General features: G+C 38.1%; 1 protein-coding gene across 2 annotated transcripts in view; it reads right to left on the bottom strand.

The window, feature by feature from the left end:
- Positions 1 to 1,110: 1,110 nt before the first annotated feature.
- LOC143038144 (uncharacterized) overlaps positions 1,111 to 23,337 on the bottom strand; it is an 83,395-nt gene continuing 61,168 nt past the window's right edge. Inside the window, exons 4-5 of one of the 2 annotated variants that reach the window (XM_076207163.1) lie at positions 22,699 to 22,875; positions 1,111 to 4,369 (exon numbers count right to left, since the gene is read on the bottom strand). In XM_076207163.1, coding sequence (XP_076063278.1) covers positions 4,361 to 4,369; positions 22,699 to 22,875 — 186 coding nt within the window. In that variant the 3' untranslated portion in view covers positions 1,111 to 4,360. Of the gene's footprint in view, positions 4,370 to 13,487; positions 17,549 to 22,698; positions 22,876 to 23,337 lie in introns of those variants that run through there. The other variant, XM_076207162.1, reaches the window with a different exon arrangement.

Here is a 23,337-nt window from a genome sequence, read left to right as displayed (position 1 = left end):
CCTTGAGTTTCTCGAACAAATAGGTCTTTTTACGTCACCGGCTAGCTAGGCCTGTCGTGACAACCCTCCTCTTTTATCCGGGCTTGAGACCGGCATGGGATTTAGATGTCATTCCCCCATGGCAGAGTTTCTGGATTACTAGTTATGAATAATTCACGAAATACAGTGGTAGCGAAGGGGGTAATGATTTAACGCCCTCAATGGCGCGAGTGGAACATTTGGGAATTATATCTATAACCCTCCAGCTACCTTTTTAAGTATCACTCTACACAATAATAATCTAATCTAATAGCCACATAATGATCTAATCTAATATCCATGTAAGAGGCTAGTAGACAAGTGGGTAGAAAGAGAGGTAGATGACTAGTGTTATATATTCATATTTTATATATTCACATAATACCCGAAGGCGAGAAGGCAAAGGAGTTGCACATCCTTGCTCCCCGTTTAATGTTTACATATAGTCGCCGGGGACCCGATTTCATTGGTGTATAATGTTTATTTTTATGATGATGTAACAATATGTAAACCAAGTCAGTGTGTGCATTGATTTCGAGATTGCTTGAGTAAGCAGTATTGCATGCGAGGTTTGTAACAGTTTTTCTGATTGGAGAAAGGGTGGAGGAGGAGAAAATTTAATTGGTTCACGATTGTAAGACCACGCCCTTAGGGAAGTTACTTATATCTAACAGTAAAGATCATTGGACTAAAGAAATTATGACGTCATTGTAGATGAATGTCGTCCTGTTCTTCTTAGAGAATGACCACTTTTTGATCGGCTGATAATGTACTCCCTAACCCAGCACACTCGTAGATGTGCTAATCACAGGGGACCCTTGGGTACACCGATTTACTGTGGATACCTCCCTGGGTTCTTCCACCAGTCTTCGTATTAGCTGGATTCCTCAAATGGACATGCACTAGACCACTTACATATCGTGTAGATATCCGGCCTAATTAGAGCAAATTTTCAATGAGACTTACAATATTTGTCCAGTGCGTCAGACTAAATTAGAATATTTCTTGTGCAATTTTCCTTTGTTTTCTGCTAACACTATTCCACATACAACGATACAAAGATATGCAAGAGAACTAAAAAAATAATAGAAATAATTTGGCACTTAAGCAAGTTTATTTGTTGTTACAAATAAATTTCCAAACAACTGTAGTAAGCTTACATGTACGTGTAACGTTATAGAAGCTAAAAGTTACATCACTGAGAACTAGTCAGTATCATCATCGTCCAGATCGGAGTCTGTCACCTCTGCATCAGGCTCGTCTTCACGTGGCTGGTTACTTGCTACACAGTTGTAGCTTGCACATGTGTGTGTCCTTGAGGCAATTCACCAGACATGTCCACTCTGACAGTTTGCAGGACCTTGTACACTTGCAGGAGAGAAGTTCCAGCACTATATCTGGTGCGGGAGACCCAGGCTTCCACTCAATGGCTAATTTCCCATCCTCATCCGTTGTCCAACCACTGTCCTTAGGGTCTGGCACTGAGGGGTGGGTCTGCAGAGACCGCCTAAGGTTTGGGTCTTTTAATATGCATGGATGTGGTACAGATGACAGTAAAAGGGGAGAGATAGACAATATGTTTGTGAGAAGATGAATGTGTTGGCATTGAGTGAAACTAAGTTGAAAGGAAGGGTGAGCTTGAGTTTGAGAGTATAATAGGGAGGGTATCAAAAGTGAAGAGAGAACGAGAGGGAGAAGGGGTGGCTATACTAGTAAGTGAAGAGATAGGTCAGCATGTGGTAGAGTGGAAGGAGGTTTCTTCAAGGTTAATGTGGATGAGGGTGAAACTGGGAAGGGAGATATATGGTCTTTGTAAGTGCATATGGGCCTGGTAGTGATAAGAGTGTAGGAGAAAGGGATGCTTTTTGGATAGGTTTAAATGAATGCATAAATGAGTTTGCAGAATGGCAAGTGATCACTTAAACCGATTAGATATTCAAGAAGATTTAGATAAACTATAACAATGGTCTGAAAAGTGGCTAATGAAATTTAACACAAAGGCAAGGTTATGCACGCAGGTAAAAATAACAGTAAGTACGATTACATGTTATTTGGAAATTCGTTAAAAAATGGATTGTGAAAAGGATCTCGGCGTAATTATCAGTAACGATCTCAAATCATCTAAGCAGTGTATTTCAACCTCTGAGAAAGCAAATAAGATTCTAAGACTGATTGCGCAATCTTTTGACTTCAAAAGTCCATCTCTCATTAGCAAGCTATATAAATCGTCAGTTTGCCCACATTTGGAATATGCTGTTTCCGTATGGTCACCGAACCTCATAGACATTGACAGACTGGAAAAAGTACAACGGCGAGCCACAAAACTGATTCCAAATATCAAAAATAAATCATACGAAAATCAACTAAAACATATTAATCTATTTTCCCTAAAAAAGCGTAGACTCAGAGGTGATTTGATACAGGTCTTTAAGATTCTAAAGGGAATTCACATCAAAAGTGACAAAATGTTCACACTGAATGAGAATTAGACAAGAAATAATGGTCTCAAACTGTCAGGAAATAGACTTAAATTGGAAGTGGGTAGAAACAACTTCGCTGTGTAGTTAATGAATGGAATAAACTTCCTGCAGAGACAGTGCAATGTAGTTCAGTTCGAAGCTTTAAGATTCGTTTAGATAAACACCTAAGGAAGATGCTGTAATACCTGCCATCTATTTTATACTATGTTTGTTATTATTTGTTTATTATTATCTATTTGATTATTATTTATTATCTATCCATTTATTATTTACTATCGACCTGTTTATTATTTAACTTTACCTATTTGTTAATTCATTCTATTATCATTTACATTATTCTAACTTATCTATTTATCATTATCATCATTTTTTCGCATCCGACCTAATTATGGACCAAAAGGTCATCTGTCGCCATGCTCCTCCTTTGCAATGTAGCGGTATTGGGAGATCTCAATACTAGGATAGTATTGAGATCTCCCAATAAATGGAGTGGTTGGAAAATGTGGAGTGCCAGAAAAAAAATTGTAGTGGAGAATTAATGGTGGAGATGTGTCTAGAAAGAGATTTGATGATAGCAAGTACATTGTTTAGGAAGAAATTCAAGCATAAGTACACATGGGAAAGAGTGGTGGATGGAAGGGAGGTAGATAGGGCTTTAATGGACTATATAGTGGTAACCAGAAGAGTAGGAAAAGTTTTGGATGTACAGGTTCTTAGGGGAGAGAGTGGGGGAATATCAGATTATTTTTTGGTGGAAGGTAAATTGACAATGGTGGATAGTTGGAGAAAGAGGAAAAGGACAGAAGGTAGGAAGGTGCTTAGAGTAAACTGCTTAAATGAGAGTACAAGAAGAAGCTGAGAGAGGAGTGGGAGGGAGTGAAGGATAGAGTAGAACTAGGAGAAAAGGAGGAATGCGGATATTTCAAGAAGGGAGTCACAAGGTGTGCAAAGATGGTGTGTACAACAAGGAGGATGAGAGGAAATATAAGGAAGAGTAGCGAGTGGCAGATAAAGATTCCTGCACCTCCTCGTTTGGCTTGAATAGGAAAAGGAGTGATATGTATGTGGGATTTCTGGTGGAGGGATGTGCAGTTTTTAGTTGTGCTTCTTGTAAACAGATGCAATCAGGTTTATATTGCTGAAGAATACATACTTCCCCAATCTAGAATAAGTCCTCAATAATTCCAGTGCACAATAGAGTCCATTGTTTTTTAGGCTGGTAAGATATGGTGGTCAATTTGCAAGGGTGATAAGCAAGAGATTGGAGTTAGTTCAGGAGAGTTGAGGAAATTGGGAGGTGAGCCAATTATTGTTTGCTGATGTCACTACACATGTGACTGGGTCAGAGGGGGATCTGAGACGGTGAATGATGGAATTTGGGAAGGTTTGTGATCGGAGAAAGTTAAAAATAAATAGGGGTAAAAGGTGATGAGATATACTGCAGAAGAGAGTAAAAGTGAGTTGGAGATATGTCCTCAAGGTGAGGAGCTGGAGGAAATGGAGAATTTTAAGTATTCAGGGTCACATACAGCAGGGAATGGAGGTGGTCTTGTGCCACACAGCCTTGGATTTGAATCCCTTATGCAGACCTGTAGTATATAATCATTGGATGGCTCTCCTGAATAAAATAACATACATACATACATATACCAAGGCTTTTTCCCCCTTACAAGGGAGGTAGCCAAAAAGGAAAAGGCATAAAATCATTCCCACCCATTCCATCCCTGAATAAAATAAGGACTTGGTAAAATAGACTTCACTACTTGCATCATGGCAAACTGATGTCAGGGGATCAAGTGGTCTCTTCTGACATCCATCCCGTGGTACAGTTGGTAGCACACTAAGCTTGAGGTGGTCCAGTGTCACAAGGCCTAGGGTTGAAATCCCATAAGCAGAGCTATCTAATCAAATTGTTGACACAGGATATACTTGTTGGATGGTTTTGAATGAATTAAAAACTCAAATAGACTATAATACTTGTACCAATGGAAGTTGATATCAAGGGGATCAAGTAGTGAACACATTGTCAAATCAGGGGATATTGCTTGTTCATTGTGTTGGAGAGTTGTCTAATGAGGTTGTTGCTTTTGGTTAACTATGTTTAGGTCTACAGTGATGTTGCTTACACCAGACATGGATAGTAAAATTAAATGCCCAAATCCTTCTACTGGAAAGGAACATTAAAATATTAGGCCTCACATTTGATAATCATGACTATCAGCCCACTTATCAAGGACCAGACAGTAAAATTCAGTAAGAAAACATACCTACTTAAATCCATTCCAAGCATTGACTTTGGACAGCAGAAAGAAAATCTAGTATCTTCAAGTAATTCATACAAACCACCCTTGACTACAACAGAACATGGAAGGTTCCCAACAATCAGTATGATGAACACAAACAACTTACAAACATTACAGGAGGGTGGTAGCAGCATGCACTGGGCTACACCAACTGGACACCTGCACACAGAGGCCAACATACTCCCCATGGAACACCACATGAGGGTGATAGGAACACCTCTATGCAGGAGCCCTTAATACCACACACCCCTCATGCTACATCTCATGAGCACCAACAGAACACACACACACACACACACACACACACGTCAATAGTCAGCCTGTCAACACAACAATTGGCACTCTTGGGGACTATGAAAAAAAAATAATAATAAAATAGAATAGAATAAAAAGAATAGAAAATAGAAATAAAAAAAAATACCTCTCATCAGTGCCACAAGATCAGGATACCTAGGCTGTGTTGAATAGGAAGAAGGAGTGCTCATGGATGCCTGAGGTAAGCTAATATAGTGAAAAAAGTGAGTATTAAAAGAAGATGGAAGGAAATGAAAACAGGCCAGATGAGACCCCTAGTGGCAGAGCAGCAAAACAAAACACAAACATGAGCTTGGAGACCCCATTAGGCATAGGAGATTAGATAACTAGAAAGGCCATGCTTAGGATTTTGTGATGAAAGAGGTAATTTGAGTAGAATTATGGATATAGGGAAAAGAGTTTTGAAAGAATTAGTTTCAAGGGCCATAGATCAAGATGTATATTACAAAGAGATTAGTGAATTAAGGAAAGCAAATGCTGAAACAAAGCAGGTCATGGATTGGTTGAGGTAAAAGTTGAAAATGAGGAATTGAAAAACAAAGATAATACAACCATAGAAGAGGTGAATGAATAAATAAAAGCAATGATCAAGAAAGTTGGAGGAAGTATAGGCAAGGAAAAAATACAACTGAAGGAATAGAAACATCATGAAAAAGATAAAGTATTTAAGGAAATTGTTCAGTAACAAATGCAGAACACTAAGAAAACAGTCATTCAGGTAATTAAAGAAAAGGAAATTTTGGTGAGATACAGTAGAAAAAAAAGAAGTGTATAATAGTATTTGGTCTAAAATAAAAAAGGAACCCAGTTAGATTCATGAGAAACAAAGAGAAAGAATAAGCAAGAGATGTTTTGAGAGTAGTACAAGATAAAGAGCAAGAATTAGAAAAGGAAATAGAGGAAGTGCATAGAATTGGAAAGTATGTAGAAGGAAATTGACACCTAAAGATCAAACTAAGGTCACAAAGGGCAGCAGAAAAGATACTAACAAGAACAGGTAAATTAAGAAATACTGAGCACTATAAAGATGTATGGATAAGAGATATGAACCTTGAGGAAAGAGAGAGTAGACATTAAGAAGTGAAGCTAAAGAAAAAAAATGAGAAAAGAACAGAGAAAAAGTTCTTTGGGAGAGTATTAGACATGCGACTGAGAAAATGGTATCTTCAAGAAAAGGAAATGCACATAAGTAAAAATAACAGTAAGTACGATTACAAGTTATTTGGAAATTCGTTAACAAAAGTGGATAGTGAAAAAGATCTCGGCGTAATTATCAGTAACGACCTCAAATCATCCAAGCAGTGTATTTCAGCCTCTGAGAAAGCAAATAAGATTCTAGGACTGATTGTGCGATCTTTTGATTTCAAAAGTCCATCACTCATTAACAAGCTATATAAATCGTTAGTTCATCCACATTTGGAATATGCTGTTTCCGTATGGTCACCGAATCTCATTAAAGACATTGACAGACTGGAAAAAGTACAACGGCGAGCCACAAAACTGATTCCAAATATCAAAAATAAATCATACGAAAATCGACTAAAACATATGAATCTGTTTTCCCTAAAAAAGCGTAGACTCAGAGGTGACTTGATACAGGTCTTTAAGATTTTAAAGGGAATTGACATCAAAAGTGACAAAATTTCACATTGAATGAGAATCAGACAAGAAACAATGGTCTCAAACTGTCCGGAAATAGATTCAATTTGGAAGTAGGTAGAAACAACTTTGCCAACCGTGTAGTTAATGAATGGAATAAACTTCCTGCACAGGTAGTGCAATGTAGTTCAGTTCGAAGCTTTAAGAATCATTTAAATAAATACCTAAGCAAGATGCTGTAATGATTATAATTTATTTTATATTATTTGTTTTTGTTTTATCATCATTTGTCTGACTTTCATTTATTATTAGTTATATGTCAATTTATTATTATTTACTATTTACCTGTTTGTTTATTATTTAACTATACCTATGTATTCATTTATGTATTTTGTTATTTACATTATTATAGTTTTTATTTTGTTTTTTTCGCATCCGACCTAGATATGGACCAAAAGGTCTCCTGTCGGCATGCTCTGCCTTTGTAATCCTTTGTAATCCTTTGGAACAAGGAGATGGAGAGTGCAAGAAATTAAAAGTGGCTTATACTAATATAAATGGTTTAATTTCAGGATTAAATGAGCTTAATGTTACTTATCAGAAGCAAAACCAGACATAATGGCAATTGTAGACAAAATTAAGGTGTCCACTATCACCTAACAGTGTTGGAAATAGATGATATAATCACTGGGTTAGAAATAGAGAGGAAAAGCGGGGTGGAGTCATGTTCTTGGCTAAGAAAAATTTGAATGTGACAAAGGTTACAAATGGAGGGAACAGTGTGGAAATTATCACAATAAGAGCTGAAGATAAGGACATGAAAAAGATATTGTTTGTGGTGATTTATGATTACTCTGAAATGTTAGAAGATACAAGGATTTCATTAAATGGAGTGCTGAAAGATGAAGGAAAGGTGGTACTTATGGGAGATTTTGACTGCAAAGAAATCTGTTGGTAAGAGATGACAGTGAAAGGTGTAGAGGAATTATGGGGAAATGTATTACTTGACATGACAATGTAATATACAATGACGTAATGGGTAAAGGCAGGGCCTTCACATGGGGGGTGGGGGGTGGCATATACCCTGGGGCAGCACATTTAGAGGGTGCAGCAATTCTAGTCTGGACATGCTACCCACAAGGCTGACAAAAAAATAATAAGAAGAATAAGAAGAAGAATAAGTCGTCGTCAAAGGAGCCCTGAATATTTCACTGTAATATACAAATTTTGTGTTAAGAATTAACAGAATATTAAATATTTTTCCCTTATCCTTTCTGCAATAACATTATTAAAATCCGTTTAATTATTTCGTAAGCCAATAGCTATAATAGGCAGTAAGAGATGGAGATGGAAAATGGTGATGGGGGAGGAGGTTAGCGTCACTGAGAACTTTGCCCCAGGGTGGCACCTAGGCATGTAAGGGCTCTGAGTAAAGGAAAACATCAGATATAGGAATAATGAAGAACCGTCAAGACTAGATTTATTCTTTACATCAGAACCTGAAATTGTGGATAAAATTGAATACAAGACACCAATTGGGAAGAGTGATCACATATTACTGGAGCCAGAATTAAAGTAAATATATATTGAGAGAAATGAGAAATACAAAAGAGAAACTGGTATATAGTAAAACGGACTTTGTGAAACTTAAGATATTTTTTCAAGAAGCGACTTGGGAAAAATTCCACAATGAAGAGACGCGAGTGGAAGAAAAATGGAAGATTCTGATGGAAATCTATAATGAAGGGGTGGATAAATATATACCAAGACAAAAAGAGGAAAAGGTAGTGCTGGTTTAACAGAAGGTGCAGCGAGACAAAGAAAATAAGAGATTAAGCTTGGAAAAGATGGAAAAAAAAAGAGAAAAATCCTAGATAGAGGCAAATATGTATCAATGAAAGGAATATGTAAAAATATGTGGGCAAGAAAGAAGAAATAATGAAAAAGACAAAGTAGAAAAATGTAAGGATAAACTAAAACTATTCTATATGTGAATGGCTAATTGAAAAACAAGCAATAGAGAAACTATGCCAGGGGAATATGGAATACACAGAAGATATAGAAATGGCTAAGGTCATAAGTAAACATTTCAAATTGGTTTTCACCAGAGAAAAAATATGGCACTGGGATGAGGGGCGAGAAGTGAAATCCTCCCCCTATGGTGAAAATAATAGCAACACAAGCTGAAATGATGGACCAAATAACAAGCTTTTATGTTAGGAAACCACACAGCCCATATAGAATAAATGGACAAATCTGGAGCACAACATCCTAAACCCAGGACAGTTTGAATTCAGACAGGGAAGATCATGTGCCACAAATCTGATATGTTATTACTCAAGACTATTAGATATAATACAGGAAAGGGATGGATGGGCTGATTGTGCTTTCCTGGATCTACAAGTTTTTGATAAAGTGCCACATAGAAAATTATTAGGAAAACTAAAAACAATAGGAGGGGTACAAGGTAAACTACTTCAATGAATGATTTCTTGCATGAAAGAAAAATGAGAGTAGTGCTCAGAGATAAAGGTTCTACTTGGAAAGTGGTGATTACTGGAGTTCCACAGGGATTGGTACTGGCTCCAATAATGTTTGCTATTTATGTGAATGACATGGATGAGGGTGTGGACAGTTACATGAGCTTCTTTGCTAATGATGCAAAGTTGTTGAGAGAAGAGAGCACTGAAATAGACTGGGAGTTGCTGCAAAGAGATCTGAGCAAAATTTGGGAATAGAGTCAGAAGTGGGAAGTGGGCTTCAACATCAAGAAATGTAGTATAATGGAATTTGGAAAAAGTAAAAACAGGACATCAGGACAATATAAAATCTGTGAAAAGGAAGTAAAGAAAGTGGGATTTGAAAAAGACCTGGAAGTAATCATCACACAGGACATGTCCCCTAATAAACAGATAAACAAAATTGTTGAAGAAACCTACAACTTGCTGAGATAAATAAAAGTGGCATTTATTTACTTAGATGAAGAAATGGTGAAGAAAATACTAGTCACACTGATAAGACCAAGACTGGAGTATGCAGCAACACTATGGTCACCCAGTACTAAAAAGAATATAAGGAAAATTGAAAGAATACAAAGAGCAAATACAAAGATGGCCCCCACACTTTCAGAACTGTCATACAAAGAGAGATTGTCAAAACTAGAGTTACTGACCCTGGAACAAAGAAGAGAAAGAGGAGACTTGTTGACCATCTATAGAATCATGAGAGGTATGGAAGTCCTTGATAGAAAAGACTTACTATGTTGGGATACAAGAAATACGAGAGGACATGGAAGGAAACTCAAAAAGGACAGTTATAGAACATACATACATATACCAAGGCTTTTTCCCCCGTACAAGGTGGGTAGCCAAAAAGGAAAAGGCATAAAATCATTCCCACCCATTCCATCGCCGAATACACTCCACACCCCTCCACCCTCCCTCTCATCTTAGCACCTCCTGGATGATAGGTCATCCCTGCACCTTGTCCACTGCCCTGGGTCAGAAGCAGTGTCACAAGACACAGCACATCTACAGCAAGGCCACTTCATTAAATCAGCGACCCCCACTCTCCGTCCCCCCATGCATAAAGGAGAAGACGGGGAGAAATCCCTTCGGGCAGCGTCAAAATTTGCTCACACATACTACCTCACCCCCCATCCCCCCGCCCACTCCACCTCATGCATCACATCATTCATATACAACCATTCTCCATTCACCCGTCTTCTGTCCTCACCCGTCCTTCCTCAACAGACATTCCCCTCTTCCCCAAAGCCTCATTCACCCCATCCATCCACCTCATCCTAGGACGTCCCCTCATGTTCACTCCCTCCACATCTGCCTTCCATACCTCTTTTACTAGTCTTTCTTCACTCATTCTTTCCATGTGTCCAAACCATCCTAATACTCTTTCATCAACCCTATCTCCCAACCCCCTTTCCACCCCTGTTCTCCTCACCTCCTCATTTCTCACTCTATCCAGCCTAGTAACCTCCATCATATTTCTCAGACACCTCATCTCAAACACATTCAAACTCCTTCTCTCTTCCTCTCTTATGTTCCATGTTTCTGCCCCATACAGTGCTATTGGCACAATCACTCCTTCATATAGTCTCCTCTTAGCATCCATTCCCAAATATCTATTCCTCATTACACTTTTTAATCCACCAAGGCATTTGCTCGCTTCTCTCAATCTACATTCTACCTCCACCTTCACTCCACCTTTTCCTGCCTGAAGATAAATGTGGGTAAAAAAGCTGAAGATAAATGTGGGTAAAAGTAAGGTGATGAGATGTACAAAGGGTGAAAGTGGCAGTAGTCTGGAAGTGAGCATTAAGGGAGAGCGACTGGAGGAAGTGGATAGTTTTAGATACTTGGGTGCAGTTATAGAAGAGACCTGAAAAAGAACGGCTTTCCCCGAAGACTGGTGGATGTATGGAACTAACTGGACAAAATGATAGTGTGTGCAAAAACCATACACAAATTTAAGAACAATTTAGATACTGCAAGGTACAGAGATGGGCCACCATGAGCATAGCTCCCCTTCCTGTAAGATACAGCTAGGTAAATACAAGAAAAAATAAATAAATATAATACTCCAATGTTTATAACAGCCTACCACCTATACTACACAATACATCCATACACTCACACTAAGGTCATTAAACAAACCGAGAACAGACCACCAAACTACTCTGCCAGCAACCCCTAACATAGGACCCGCACAAACTACCCTCCCATATCTGGTATGAACCACAATTGCATGCTTACATTCTAGACACCATCCAGCATGGAAACTGTACCAGTATATAATGGGCTTTGCCACAGATTCAAGTTGCCCTAGATAAAACTATCACATGAAGGACAATGAATGCCTCATAATGCCCCAAACTAGCAGTCCTTGGACAACACAATATATCTTCCCCAAGTGACTTGTGGATCTACCCATCATCCATTGCTGGTTTCCTGAAGGACACAAGTCTCTTGCAAGAGTGACCAGGGGTAATGGATTGAGTGATTGATCCTGTGACTGGTGCTGGTAACCTGGAAGCTATGGGTATCCTGCAAGAGAGATAGGCATGGATTCATTGACTGACTGGGTGGATATATACTTTCAATTGGCCACCCCCTTACAGGAGGAAAGAGCCTTTACTGTATAGTAATAATCTGATCAAAAGAAGGAAAACCAAACAAGTTTCTACACATACAACTTTATTTCCATGGACACAATAATATTTGTGTAAAAATCTCCCATAGCTTACTGATGGGATGCATTGTGAGGCTGGATGGATGAGGATGAAATTGCTTGGATGGCTTATACAATGTTGGACCTTATGAACGAGATTCATGGATGCAATTTACACATGACTAATGTCTGTCTCATCTGAACAGGGACTGAAGTCTGGCAAAGAATGGTTATCAAACTGACACTCATAAGAATATTACTAATACACTGTATGCCCTGTACAGTCTAACAATTGAACTTGAAATAACCTGTAAACATCTAAACCAATCAAATTTGTACACAAATTATTCCAACATTAAAATAATGTCATGAGTATTTTCAACTCAAGAGGTACTAAACATTACACAAGAAAATTAACCTATTCTACAGAATACCCAAATCTGAAAGAACCTACACTTGTATGTTAACTAATGTGAATCTGGTTATAAATTATCAGCCCCAAATCAAACCAATGCAAAGCAAAATTTACTTATGCTCAAGAAAATGCATTTATCACAATATGAAAATAAATATGGAAATGTCAAAATTCTACACAAATCTAATCAAAGCAAGGGAAAGGAAGTACAATCTTGAGACAAAGTTGCACTGGATACACCTACAAGGAAAAAATACAGTTCTTTAACACACCTGTGAACTAATTCCCAACTGAAAGAAAAACTTTTATATTCCTACACCTGCACAGTGCAACTTGAAATCCAATCCCAGCCTACATTCTATCTCATTTTATTGGCCAAACTAATGTTGCCTGACTTGTAGGCCAAGTAAACCAACTTTATGGGAACCAATAATAGGAACAAGCAGGCAGTGGTCCTGCAAGACAGGTGTTGGAAAGAATTATGCCCCCCCCCCCACATCTTTAAATCCTATCAGCACCCACAGCCATATCTGGAGGTGTAGTCTCAAGAAGCTTACACTCAGTCTTTGGACCAGGCTTAAACTCTCTCTCGCAGCTTTGATCAAACTGACAACCAGCTACCACCCAATAATAGGTTTCCAGTCAGTGAATCTTGAGGCAACAATTATCTTTATTGTCAACCCAATGATATTGTAACCCATCTTATTCTGCAATCCTACTTTAAGCTATGGAACCAATTTCCAAGAGGTGTAAGTCTAAACACAGTGTTTAGGAAAAAAGTCAAACATAAGTACACATGGGAGAGGGTGGGGGATGGAAGGATGGTAGATAAGGTTTTAATGGACTATATAGTGGTAACCAAGAGAAGAGTAGGAAGAGTTCTGGAAGTACAGGTTCTTGGGGGAGAGAGCAGAGGAATATCAGATAATTTTCTGGTGGAAAGTAAGTTGAGAATGAAGGGTATATGGAGAAAAAGGAAAACGACAGAAGGTAGGGAGGTACTTCAGTAAATTGCTTAAATAAGAAAGAAAAGAAGAAGGAATACAAGAAGCTGAGAAAAGAGAGGGAGGGAGTGAAGGATAGAGTAGAACTAGGAGAGGAGGAGGAATGGGGATGTTTCAAGGAGGGAGTCGTAAGGTGTGCAAAGATGGTGTGTGGAACAAGGAGGATGAGAGGAAATAGAAGGAAGGATAGTGAGGGGTGGGATAAGGAAGTAAAGAAGGTTGAAGAAAAGAATAAACAAGCATTCACAGATTGGTTGCAAAATAGGATGAGAATCTTATGAGAGGTACAAAGAAAAGAGAAGTAAAGCATAAGATAAAGGTGAGAAGGAGAGATGTGAAATGGGGAAATTAAGAGAGGAAGGGGAGGCAAATCAAGTAGAGAAGAAAAGGTAAAAGGTGCAGATGGGGAGATAATAATGGAAGAGACAGCAGTAGGAGGAAGATGGGCTGAGTATTTTAAGGAGTTGCTATATGTGAAGGAGGATAGGGAGGGAAAGATAGTTGCAGTGGAAGGCACTAAGAAACTGACTGACGAATGAGGAAAATGGAGAAGAAATAAGAAAAGATGAGATGAAAGCAGTTGAGCAGGTAAGGCACCTGGGTTAGATGGGTGTCATGCGAAGTGTCTAAAAAAGGAAGGTACAGTGATGATGGACTGGCTGGTGAGGTTGTTTATTGTTTGTCTAAAAGAGGGTAGAGTGCCAGAGGACTGGAGGAGTGCCTGTATAGTTCCACTTTGAAATGGAAAAGGGGACAAGTGTGAGTGTAGTAGTTTCAGAGGGATCAGTTCATTGAGTGTAGTTGGGAAAACTTATGGGAGGGTTTTGATTGAGAGGATTAGGAGAGGAACAGAGGGAGTAATTGGTGAGGAATAGTGTGGGTTTAGGAAAGGTGGGGGTTGCATGGATCAGATTTTTGTGGCAAGGCAGATTTGTGAGAAAGCTTTAGACAAAGGTAAGGATGTGTTTTGGACCTTTATGGATCTGGAAAAGGCTTATGACAGAGCAGACAGGAAGGCACACAGGCTCTACAATAGTAGAGCCTGTGTTAGAATTGGAAATGGAGTGTGAATGATTTCAGGTAGAGGTGAGACTTCGCCAGGGATGTTGCTGTTCAATGTATACATGGATGGGATGGTGCAAGAGGTGAATGCAAGGTAATGAGTTAGGGAATGGAGATGGTTAAAGAAAATGGAGTAAAATGGGAGTTGTTGTTTGCTGACAACACTGTACTTGTAGCAGAATCAGAGGAGTGATTAAGGAAGTTAGTGATGAAGTTCGGGAAGGTGTGCAAAAAAGAAGGTTGAAGATAAATGTGGGTAAAAGCAAGGTGATGAGATGTACAAGAGGAGAGGATGGCAGCAAATTGGAAGTGAGTATCAAGGGAGACTGGAGGGGGTGGATAGCTTTAGATACTTGGGGTGAATGTGGTGGGAAAGAGAGGATGTGGTGGGAGAGGAGTGTAGGTGGAGGTAGAATGGGAGTGGAGTATGAGGGGATGAAATGGGTGGGAGTGGATTTATGTCTTTGACTTTGGCTACCTCCCTTGTAAAGGGGGAAAAGCCCTTGATAATGTATGTATAAGTCTTTTGCAGCCTACTACTACCCACCAACAACTATGATTGTCAGAGCCAACCTGAGCCAAGGATAAAAAAATAAGTTATACAGATCTACAAGAAGCCTCAGCAGTACCTGACCCTGGCAATTTTGCATGATCCTTGTTGCTCATCTTTTTCAATGGTCTTGGAATTCTGAATAATATAATTTGGTTTACTTTGAATGCTACTAATGCCATTACTGCACCACATAAAGGATCTTCAATTTGGTCCTCTGATAGTTGAACAAGTAAAATTATATATTCTGAACATTTCCTGAGTATTCTGAAGGTACGCACCAAGTGACGATAAATGAACCTTGAATACCTCTAATTTTGAAATGACAACAATCATAAATACTTCATTTTAGTTGCATTTATTCATTGTTATCAATCAATTACACTGTTTCATAATCTCAATACATGATTAATCTTATATTCTTATGAAAATGCTTCATGACTATCATACATCTGAAATTTTCCACAGCCTTCTTTCCTTGTAAATACTATTGTCAAATTACCTAACTGATCTTGAAGGAATTCCAACCAGTTTCTCTCCAATCTTAATAAAAAATAAAATAAAATAAAAAATAAGAATTCTACAATGCTATAGGAACTTTCTTTTTAAGTACAACTTAAACCTTTATATATTATCACTATTTCCTTACATATAGCCCTTCCTTGCAGTATTACCATACACAAACATTCAAGGATTTAGCTACAGTACAGAGGACACACTATATAGAGGTGTAATAACAGTGGTTGGATTCCAGTCATGTTTCTGCATTATACATGTCTTACAAACAAGTTCCAACAATTTATCCTGTTTAAAGCTACTAAGTCATTTCCACTCAACCCACCTGCATACTTCCCTCCTGCTGCTAATGCAAAGGAGGGAAAATGGCCTTGAACAGGTCATTGCTTCTCCATCAACATTTTATGCATAAAAGCACTGCTGATGAGAAGAGCACTGTCACATATGCAAACTGATATAATAAGCAGCAGTCAGCTGTTCAACCTGATAAAGTATGTAGCACTGTAGGGTGCTTATGCTAATTCAATATGCAGCAGTTAGGAGTTCTGATGTAATACACATTGCATTATAATAAACCCATGTCCTGTTTACAGTAAGGCATTTCATTGAGCTTTGATGCTGCAGTCCCAATATCCACAGCATAATTGCAGTTTGATGTCCAATGCATGTCATATTCAGACTCAATGCTAAGAAAAACATCATTTGAGTGACTGGTTCAAGCTTACACTTGAATTAGCATATTCTAACCTTCTCACTATTAATGAGCATAGCCATACTCAAGACCAATGAATATGGTATGGCTATGTATCCCAAATCACAGAACAGTCAGGTTTTTACAAGGAAACCAGAATCATGTCCAATTAATTTCTCACCTGTGCTTCAAATATTGACATTCAGAAAATAAATTACAATCTATACATATAAATAAACTGTATTAGGTTTAACCACACCACATCAGCCTCCTCCTCACAAGTGACAACAACATATCAATTCATTTTAGTGATTATGGTACAACAGTTAGTGGACAATGAGAGAATCAGGTAGTATCTAAAACATTGTCATGTTATCTAAAATGTAATGTGGTGAATATCAGTTGACAGAAATCATAGGACCAGAAAATTTTTGGCAAAGTGTACCTGCAAGCTTCACAAATATCATGGGAGGGTATGTCAGGACTATAGAATGAGTTAGGGAACATGTTATCAAAACATCAAACAAATAGATTTCCTAACAGCCATACTGACAATGGGTTTCTTAAATTTGGTTGTGCAGCTATACTGGGTATGATTTCAATGAATACTATTTCCCCATCTGAGACAACAGCACTTGGGAGAGTTCCAAAGGAGATTTGAGCTGTACCACTTGTTTGGCAAACAGCATCACAGAAACAACATAAGGAAAGCTGCCAAATACATGTGGTGTGGAGTACTTATACTAACAGCACCACCAAGTCCTTCTGATGATTTCCATGTCATGTTTCAATCACCAAAATTTATCTAACAGACTATACACAAACCCCTAGCAGTCAATATACGAGCAATAAAATTCCATCTACTGTCAAATTTAAAAATAGTAAAGTGAGCTACCATCTCTAGCATTGCACCAATGCACCAAAATGATACCTGCTTAAAAATGAGGACAAACCACTTCACACAAAGTTAAAACAATATTTGTCTTCTTTCAATTTGTTGAATTACCCCAACACTTGGTACAAGACAATAATGCATTACACTTGTGTGTGAGGTGGTGTACAGAATATGCAGCATTGCCACAATTATATCAACTGTATCACTACAACACTGCAGTTGTGGTGCGACTGACTATATAGAGCAGACAGCCTCGATCTGCAACCTGACAGGTACAGGAAGGGAAAATACTGACCCTTTACAAGTGCATTGTTAACCTGTATTATCAAATTTAAGATTGCTGAAATTGATGATGGCCACAGTAATGTTGTCCTGTGAACCACGGTAATATGCCTGAAGAGCTAAGGATTTGGCACCATAATCTGGCTCATGGATGTGGTCCCTGACATAGGCCACAGCTTCCTCATTGCTGTATACATCCCATACACCATCTGTGGCCAAGATGACAAAGTGTGCCTGCAAGTGAAATGGGAAAGATGTATATATATGTATATGCAGCAAGACCCAGCACTTCTACAGCAAGGCCCAAAAGCTGGGGTTAGTTTAACCCTACTTCTTCATTATATTGCAACCATCCCCTCCCTTCTCCACTCACCCCCCCCCCAAAAAAAAAAATATATATATACATAATAGACAAGGTGAACATCCCTACAGGTCACAATTTTTTCATCCAATTACAACTATTTGCCATTCACTCTTATCTTTTGCACTCTTCTTTGCTCAATAGACATTCCTCTTGTATCTAATGCTCCCTTTGCCTCATTCATCCACCTAATTCTTGGTTTTCCTCTAAGCTCACTCCATCCACTTCTGATTTTCACTCTTTTTGCAAGTCTTTCCACACTCATTCTTTCCATATACTCAAACCATCTCAGCACTCCTTGTTTTACTGTACTAAACAGATCCCTTTCCCTCCACCTCAACTCTAAATTTTTGACAAACACCTACTAGAATTTTCAAACACTTTATCTCAAGCATGTTTTGATTCTTTCATTCTAAATCCTTCAAATTCTAAGTCATTGCCCCCATATAGTACTATGGGCACAATCACTCCTTCATACAATCTCTTCTTTGTGCTCATCCCCAGATATCTACTCCTCATAACACTTTCCATTCTACCCAGACACTTACCTCTACTGTAAAATTAGCCTTCACCTCTCCTTCATGCACTACCATAGGTTACCCCAAATACCTTTTAAACTTGTCTCCAACCTAGTACTACCATCACTCCTTGTACATCTCACCACCTTATTTTGTCCACATTTTTGTTCAACTTTCTCCTCTCACACACCTTCCCAAACACTGCCACCAAATGACAGTCTATCCTCACACTTAGCCATAATCAGTGTCAACTGCAATCAATAACTGGCTAGCTTCTCTCCACTTTCACTCTTCAACCCCAAACCCCTGCCTAGCACATATGCATTTACCTCTCTCACCATTCAATCCACATACACGTTCAAAACGTGCACTACCCTAACACAATTCCAGCTTCACCACAAAACACTCATGGTCTCCATTTGACAAAGTACCACACAAGAAATTAATAAGAAAAACAGCTTCCCACACAGAGTGATAGATATATGGAACAAATTGGATGATGAAATAGTGTGTGCAAACACAATACAAGAATTTAAGAACAAACTTCAACTTGTGAGATACAAAAACGGGTCACCACGAGCATAGCTCCCCTTCCCATATAATACAACTAGGTAAATACTTATATATATGCACATATGCAAGCTTTGGAACTGTAAACATCTCTTCATTTGTGCTCTGTAGAAGAGGAAAATTCTTGGCTATACAACAAAAGAAGGAAGCCTGGTTTGTATTGAATGGGAGGGGGAGCAATTGTGGGTGTCCAGTCCACAATGAAGTCTCTGCAGTACTAGTTTGACATGATGAGAGGAAATACAGGAAATTAATCAAAAGATGACTCGATATCAGAGACATCTCGGGGCGCCACACCGAAGTACAATGTAAACAGGCAATTTAAAACACCAGCGAAAAGGCAAATGTATGATGAGGAATCGTTTTCAGGCTTTAGTAAGTACGTGAGAAGAAATTTAAGTCAAATCTTAGACATAAAAAGGGAAATGAATAAAATAAAAAAAAAAATGGTGGGAGAACAAAGTCATGGAACTAAGGAAAGAAAATGTAGAATTAATGGAATGTTTAGCCCAAGCTAACATTGAGATTTCCGACCTAAGAAAAACAAACTCAGAACTAAGAACCAAACTTAAGGTAATGAAAAATTATATAATAGAGGTTAAGCATAAAAATGAAAAGAGGAAAATTAATTAAACTACCAACAGTGAAAACCTAACAGGTAAATAACAAGAAATGACTGAAAGAATTTAAGAAAACTTAGGTGAGGAAAGTATGCAAAAGATTAAGAAATGGAAGGAAAACAGAAAATGAAGAAATTGCCTTTAAAGAAACAGTCCAACAACAGATGCAGGAAAATGCAAGATACAATAATTCAAGAAATTAAAGAAAAGGCAAACCGAGTTAGTGATGCAGTGGACAGAAAAAAAATGTACTATGGTATATGGACTAAGAGAAAACATGGTCTGGTGAGGTACACGAGAGAAAAAGAAGAAAAAGAAACAGCAATAGCAATCTTAAAAGAAATTAAGGATGGTGATCAGGAAGTGGAGAAAGATAAAGACAATGTGTATATGATGGGACGTTATTCTAAAGAAAGAAATCGACCCCTAAAGATAAAACTAAGATCACAAATGGTAGTAGACCTATTAGTAAAACCAAGTAAGTTGGAAAGGAGTGAACATTACGATAAGATAAAAAGAGAAATGAGTGTTGAGGATTAGAAAAAGAGAAGACACTAAAAGATGAAGCTTAGGAAAAAAAGGTGAAGAGAACAGAGACCAAAAGCAAGGAATTCTATTGGAGGGTAATCGACTTGAGACTGAGAAAATGGTACATCAGAATGGGTAAAGCAAAAACAGAAAAAAGACAGAGAAAGAAAAAATTAAAAGTGGCCTATACTAACATTGATGGATTAATTTCAGGACTGAATAAATTAAATTATTACCTGTTAGATGAAAAACCAGACATAATAGGAATTGTGGAGATGAAATTAAGGAGGTTCAATACCACCCATTAATGTTGGACAAGGGTTATACAATTATTGGATTAAAAACAGAAACAAGAAACAGGGAGGAGGAATCATGTTCTTGGCCAAAAAAAAAAAAACTTGGATGTGACAAAGATTACACAGGAGCAATATAGAACTGATCAGGATAAAAGTCGAAGACAAGGACATGAAAAGTAGAAAGTTTGTGGTGATTTATGTGCCCCCAAAAACGAGCTCTTGGAAAGAGAATGAACATGTGAGAATGCTAGAAGATACAAGGCATTCATTAAACAAGATACTAATAGGCAGAGGTAACCTGGTAATTATGGGGAACTTTAACTGCAAAGAAATGTTGGGAGGAAATGACAGTGAAACACGGAGAGGATCTATGGGGTAATGTATTACTGGACATGACCATGGAATATACAATGACACAATGGGTCAATGAAAACACCAGATACAGAAGTAATGAGGAACTGTTGAGACTGGATTTAATATTTACAACAGAACCTGAAATTGTGGATAAAATTGAATACAAGACACTACTTGGAAAGCGTGACCATATACTTATAGAAACTGAACTAAAGAAATACATATGGAGAGAAATGAAATGTATAGGAAAGGAAGGTTGATGTACAACAAAACGAACTTTGGAAAATTAATGAAATTCTTTCAAAATGCAAATTGGGAAAAATTCTGCATGAAGAGACAAAAGTGGAAGGGAAATGGGAGATCTTGATGGATAACTATAATGAAGGAGTGAATAGGTATGTACCAAGACAGAAACAAGAGAGAGTGCACATTAAATGCTGGTTCAACAGAAGATGCTGCAAGGCAAAAGATGGAAGAGGCAAAGCTTGGAAAAGATGGAGAAAAGATAAAAAATCTGGAAAATGGCAAATATGTATATGTGTGTATGTATATATATATATATATATGATTGACGAGATAAACACCATATGAGGACGGAGCCTTTATTTGTACGACGTTTCGCTTATTACAGCTTTTTCAAGTACAAGTTGAGATACAAATGCTTGAGATTAAATAAGGGGAAAGGAGGGAACGGGGAGAGAAAAGGGGGGAAGGAAGAGGAGGAGGAGGAGGAGGAGAAGGGGAGGGGGATTGGACACTGGGAAAGGATGAGAATGCTGGCCCAAACGTCCGTGGGCGAAATGTCCACAAAGGGTGGTTTAGATATTTAATATTTTGCTGGCCATGGGTATTAGGGGAATAATGTGAGGCGAGATGTTAAACATGCCCCTGTTTTGTTCAATAGTGTTCGTTCCTTGAATGATTGCTGCTTCTAAACACTTCCTGCGGATTTTGTCTGGTTCCCGTATATATAAACTATAGACATGATTATGTAAAAGTGTGAAGAGAGGAGAAAAGGAACTATGAAAAAGACATTATAGGAAAATGCAAAGAGCAACCCAAACTATTCTATGGATATGTGAATGGTAAACTTAAAAATAAACAGGAAATGGTGAAACTACACCAAGGAAATAGAGAATACACAGAAGATCTAGATATGGCCAAAGTCATGAATAATCACTTCAAGTCGGTTTTCAGTAGAGAGAAGGTACAGTATAGGGATGAAGGAAGTGAAGTGCAATATCCCCCCATGAGCAAAATATCAATAACACAATTAGAAATAATGGAACATTAACAAACCTTGATGTTAGTAAGAATAAGGTTTGAAAGTGGAGTCAGAAATGGGAAGTGGACTTCAACATTAAGAAGTGTAGCATAATGGACTTTGGAAAAAAATAAATATGGAATATCGGGACAATATAAAATTGGAACTAAGGAGGTAAATAAAGTGGGATCTGAAAAAGATCTAGGAGTAATTATCTCAAATGACTTGTCCTCTGATAAACAAATAAACAAAATTGTTGGAGAATCCTATAACTTGCTAAGATAAAAAAAAAGGTGGCATTTACCTATTTCGATGAAAAATTTATTTAAAAAATACAAGTCACACTGATAAGGCCTAGACTAGAATATGCAGTGACAATGTGGTCACCCAGTACCAAAAAGAATATAAAGAAAATTGAATCCAGAGAGCAACCACAAAAATTACTCCAGCACTTCCAAACTTGTCATATGAAGAGATTGGCTAAATTGGAGTTACTGACTTTGGAGCAAAGAAGAGAGAGAGGCAACCTGCTGACCATCTATAGAATCATGAAGGGCACAGAAATAATCGATAGGGAGGACTTGTTAAATTGGGACAAGAGAAACACAAGAGGGCATGGAAAGAAACTCAAAAAGGATAGTTATAGAAGAGATCTGAAAATAAACATTTTACACACAGTGGTGGACACTTGGAACAAACTGGACAAAACAATAGGGTGTGCAAAAATCATTCATGAATTTAAGAGCAAACTAGACACAACAAGATACAAAGGTGGGACACCATGAGTGTAGCTCCCCTTCCCATAGAATACTAGGTAAATAAACATGTACTGTACATACAGATGTATAAAAATATCCTGGAAATTAATCTTACCTTGTGGTCCCTGAGACTAAAGGTGAGGACATCTGGCTCTGGTGTAACAAGTTTTCTAGGATCTTTGAGTGGAAAATCCCCAAGAGCCCGTGAGGTAGCTAAAATGCCAGCCACACGCCACACACCAGTGAAGGTGATGAAACCCCCTGCCTCCTTTATTCTCCGTCTCTCCTTCAGCTGCGGATGGAAGAATATTAGTAGAATGGAATAATAAATTGATGTCTCAAGTTTCTCAAACAGGAAACCAACAGTCCAACAGTAGTCACCATCAGTATCATGTCCTCCCAAAAATCTCTATGGAAAGCTATGCCAAGTTATTGTCTGTATTGTACAAGAGTGGGTTTGTTTCTATATCACTGGCTAGTAGGATGGGTGCAGTCACCCATTGTCAGCTCTATTTCACATAAAAAAGAAGACGAGAGATCTTGGGCCTGGTCTAAAGACAGTACAAACCTCTGATAGATGAATCTCCAAACAGAGGGTGTTAAAATGATTCTCCAAGACATCTCACAGAACCACCAAGAGTAAGGTAACAAATAAAGTCAGCTATCATGGACATTCAGTGGAACTTCTTAAAAGCTGGGAATAAACATCACAATAACATTCCTGCCACTGATGATGATGATGATGATGGAGATG

The sequence above is a fragment of the Oratosquilla oratoria genome, chromosome 23, assembly GCF_046742065.1.
Source record: "Oratosquilla oratoria isolate Oo_2021 chromosome 23, ASM4674206v1, whole genome shotgun sequence".
Taxonomy (NCBI): Eukaryota; Metazoa; Arthropoda; class Malacostraca; order Stomatopoda; family Squillidae; genus Oratosquilla; species Oratosquilla oratoria.
The sequence above is the reverse complement of the archived record's forward strand: the minus strand, read 5'-3'. Positions and strand labels throughout refer to the sequence as shown.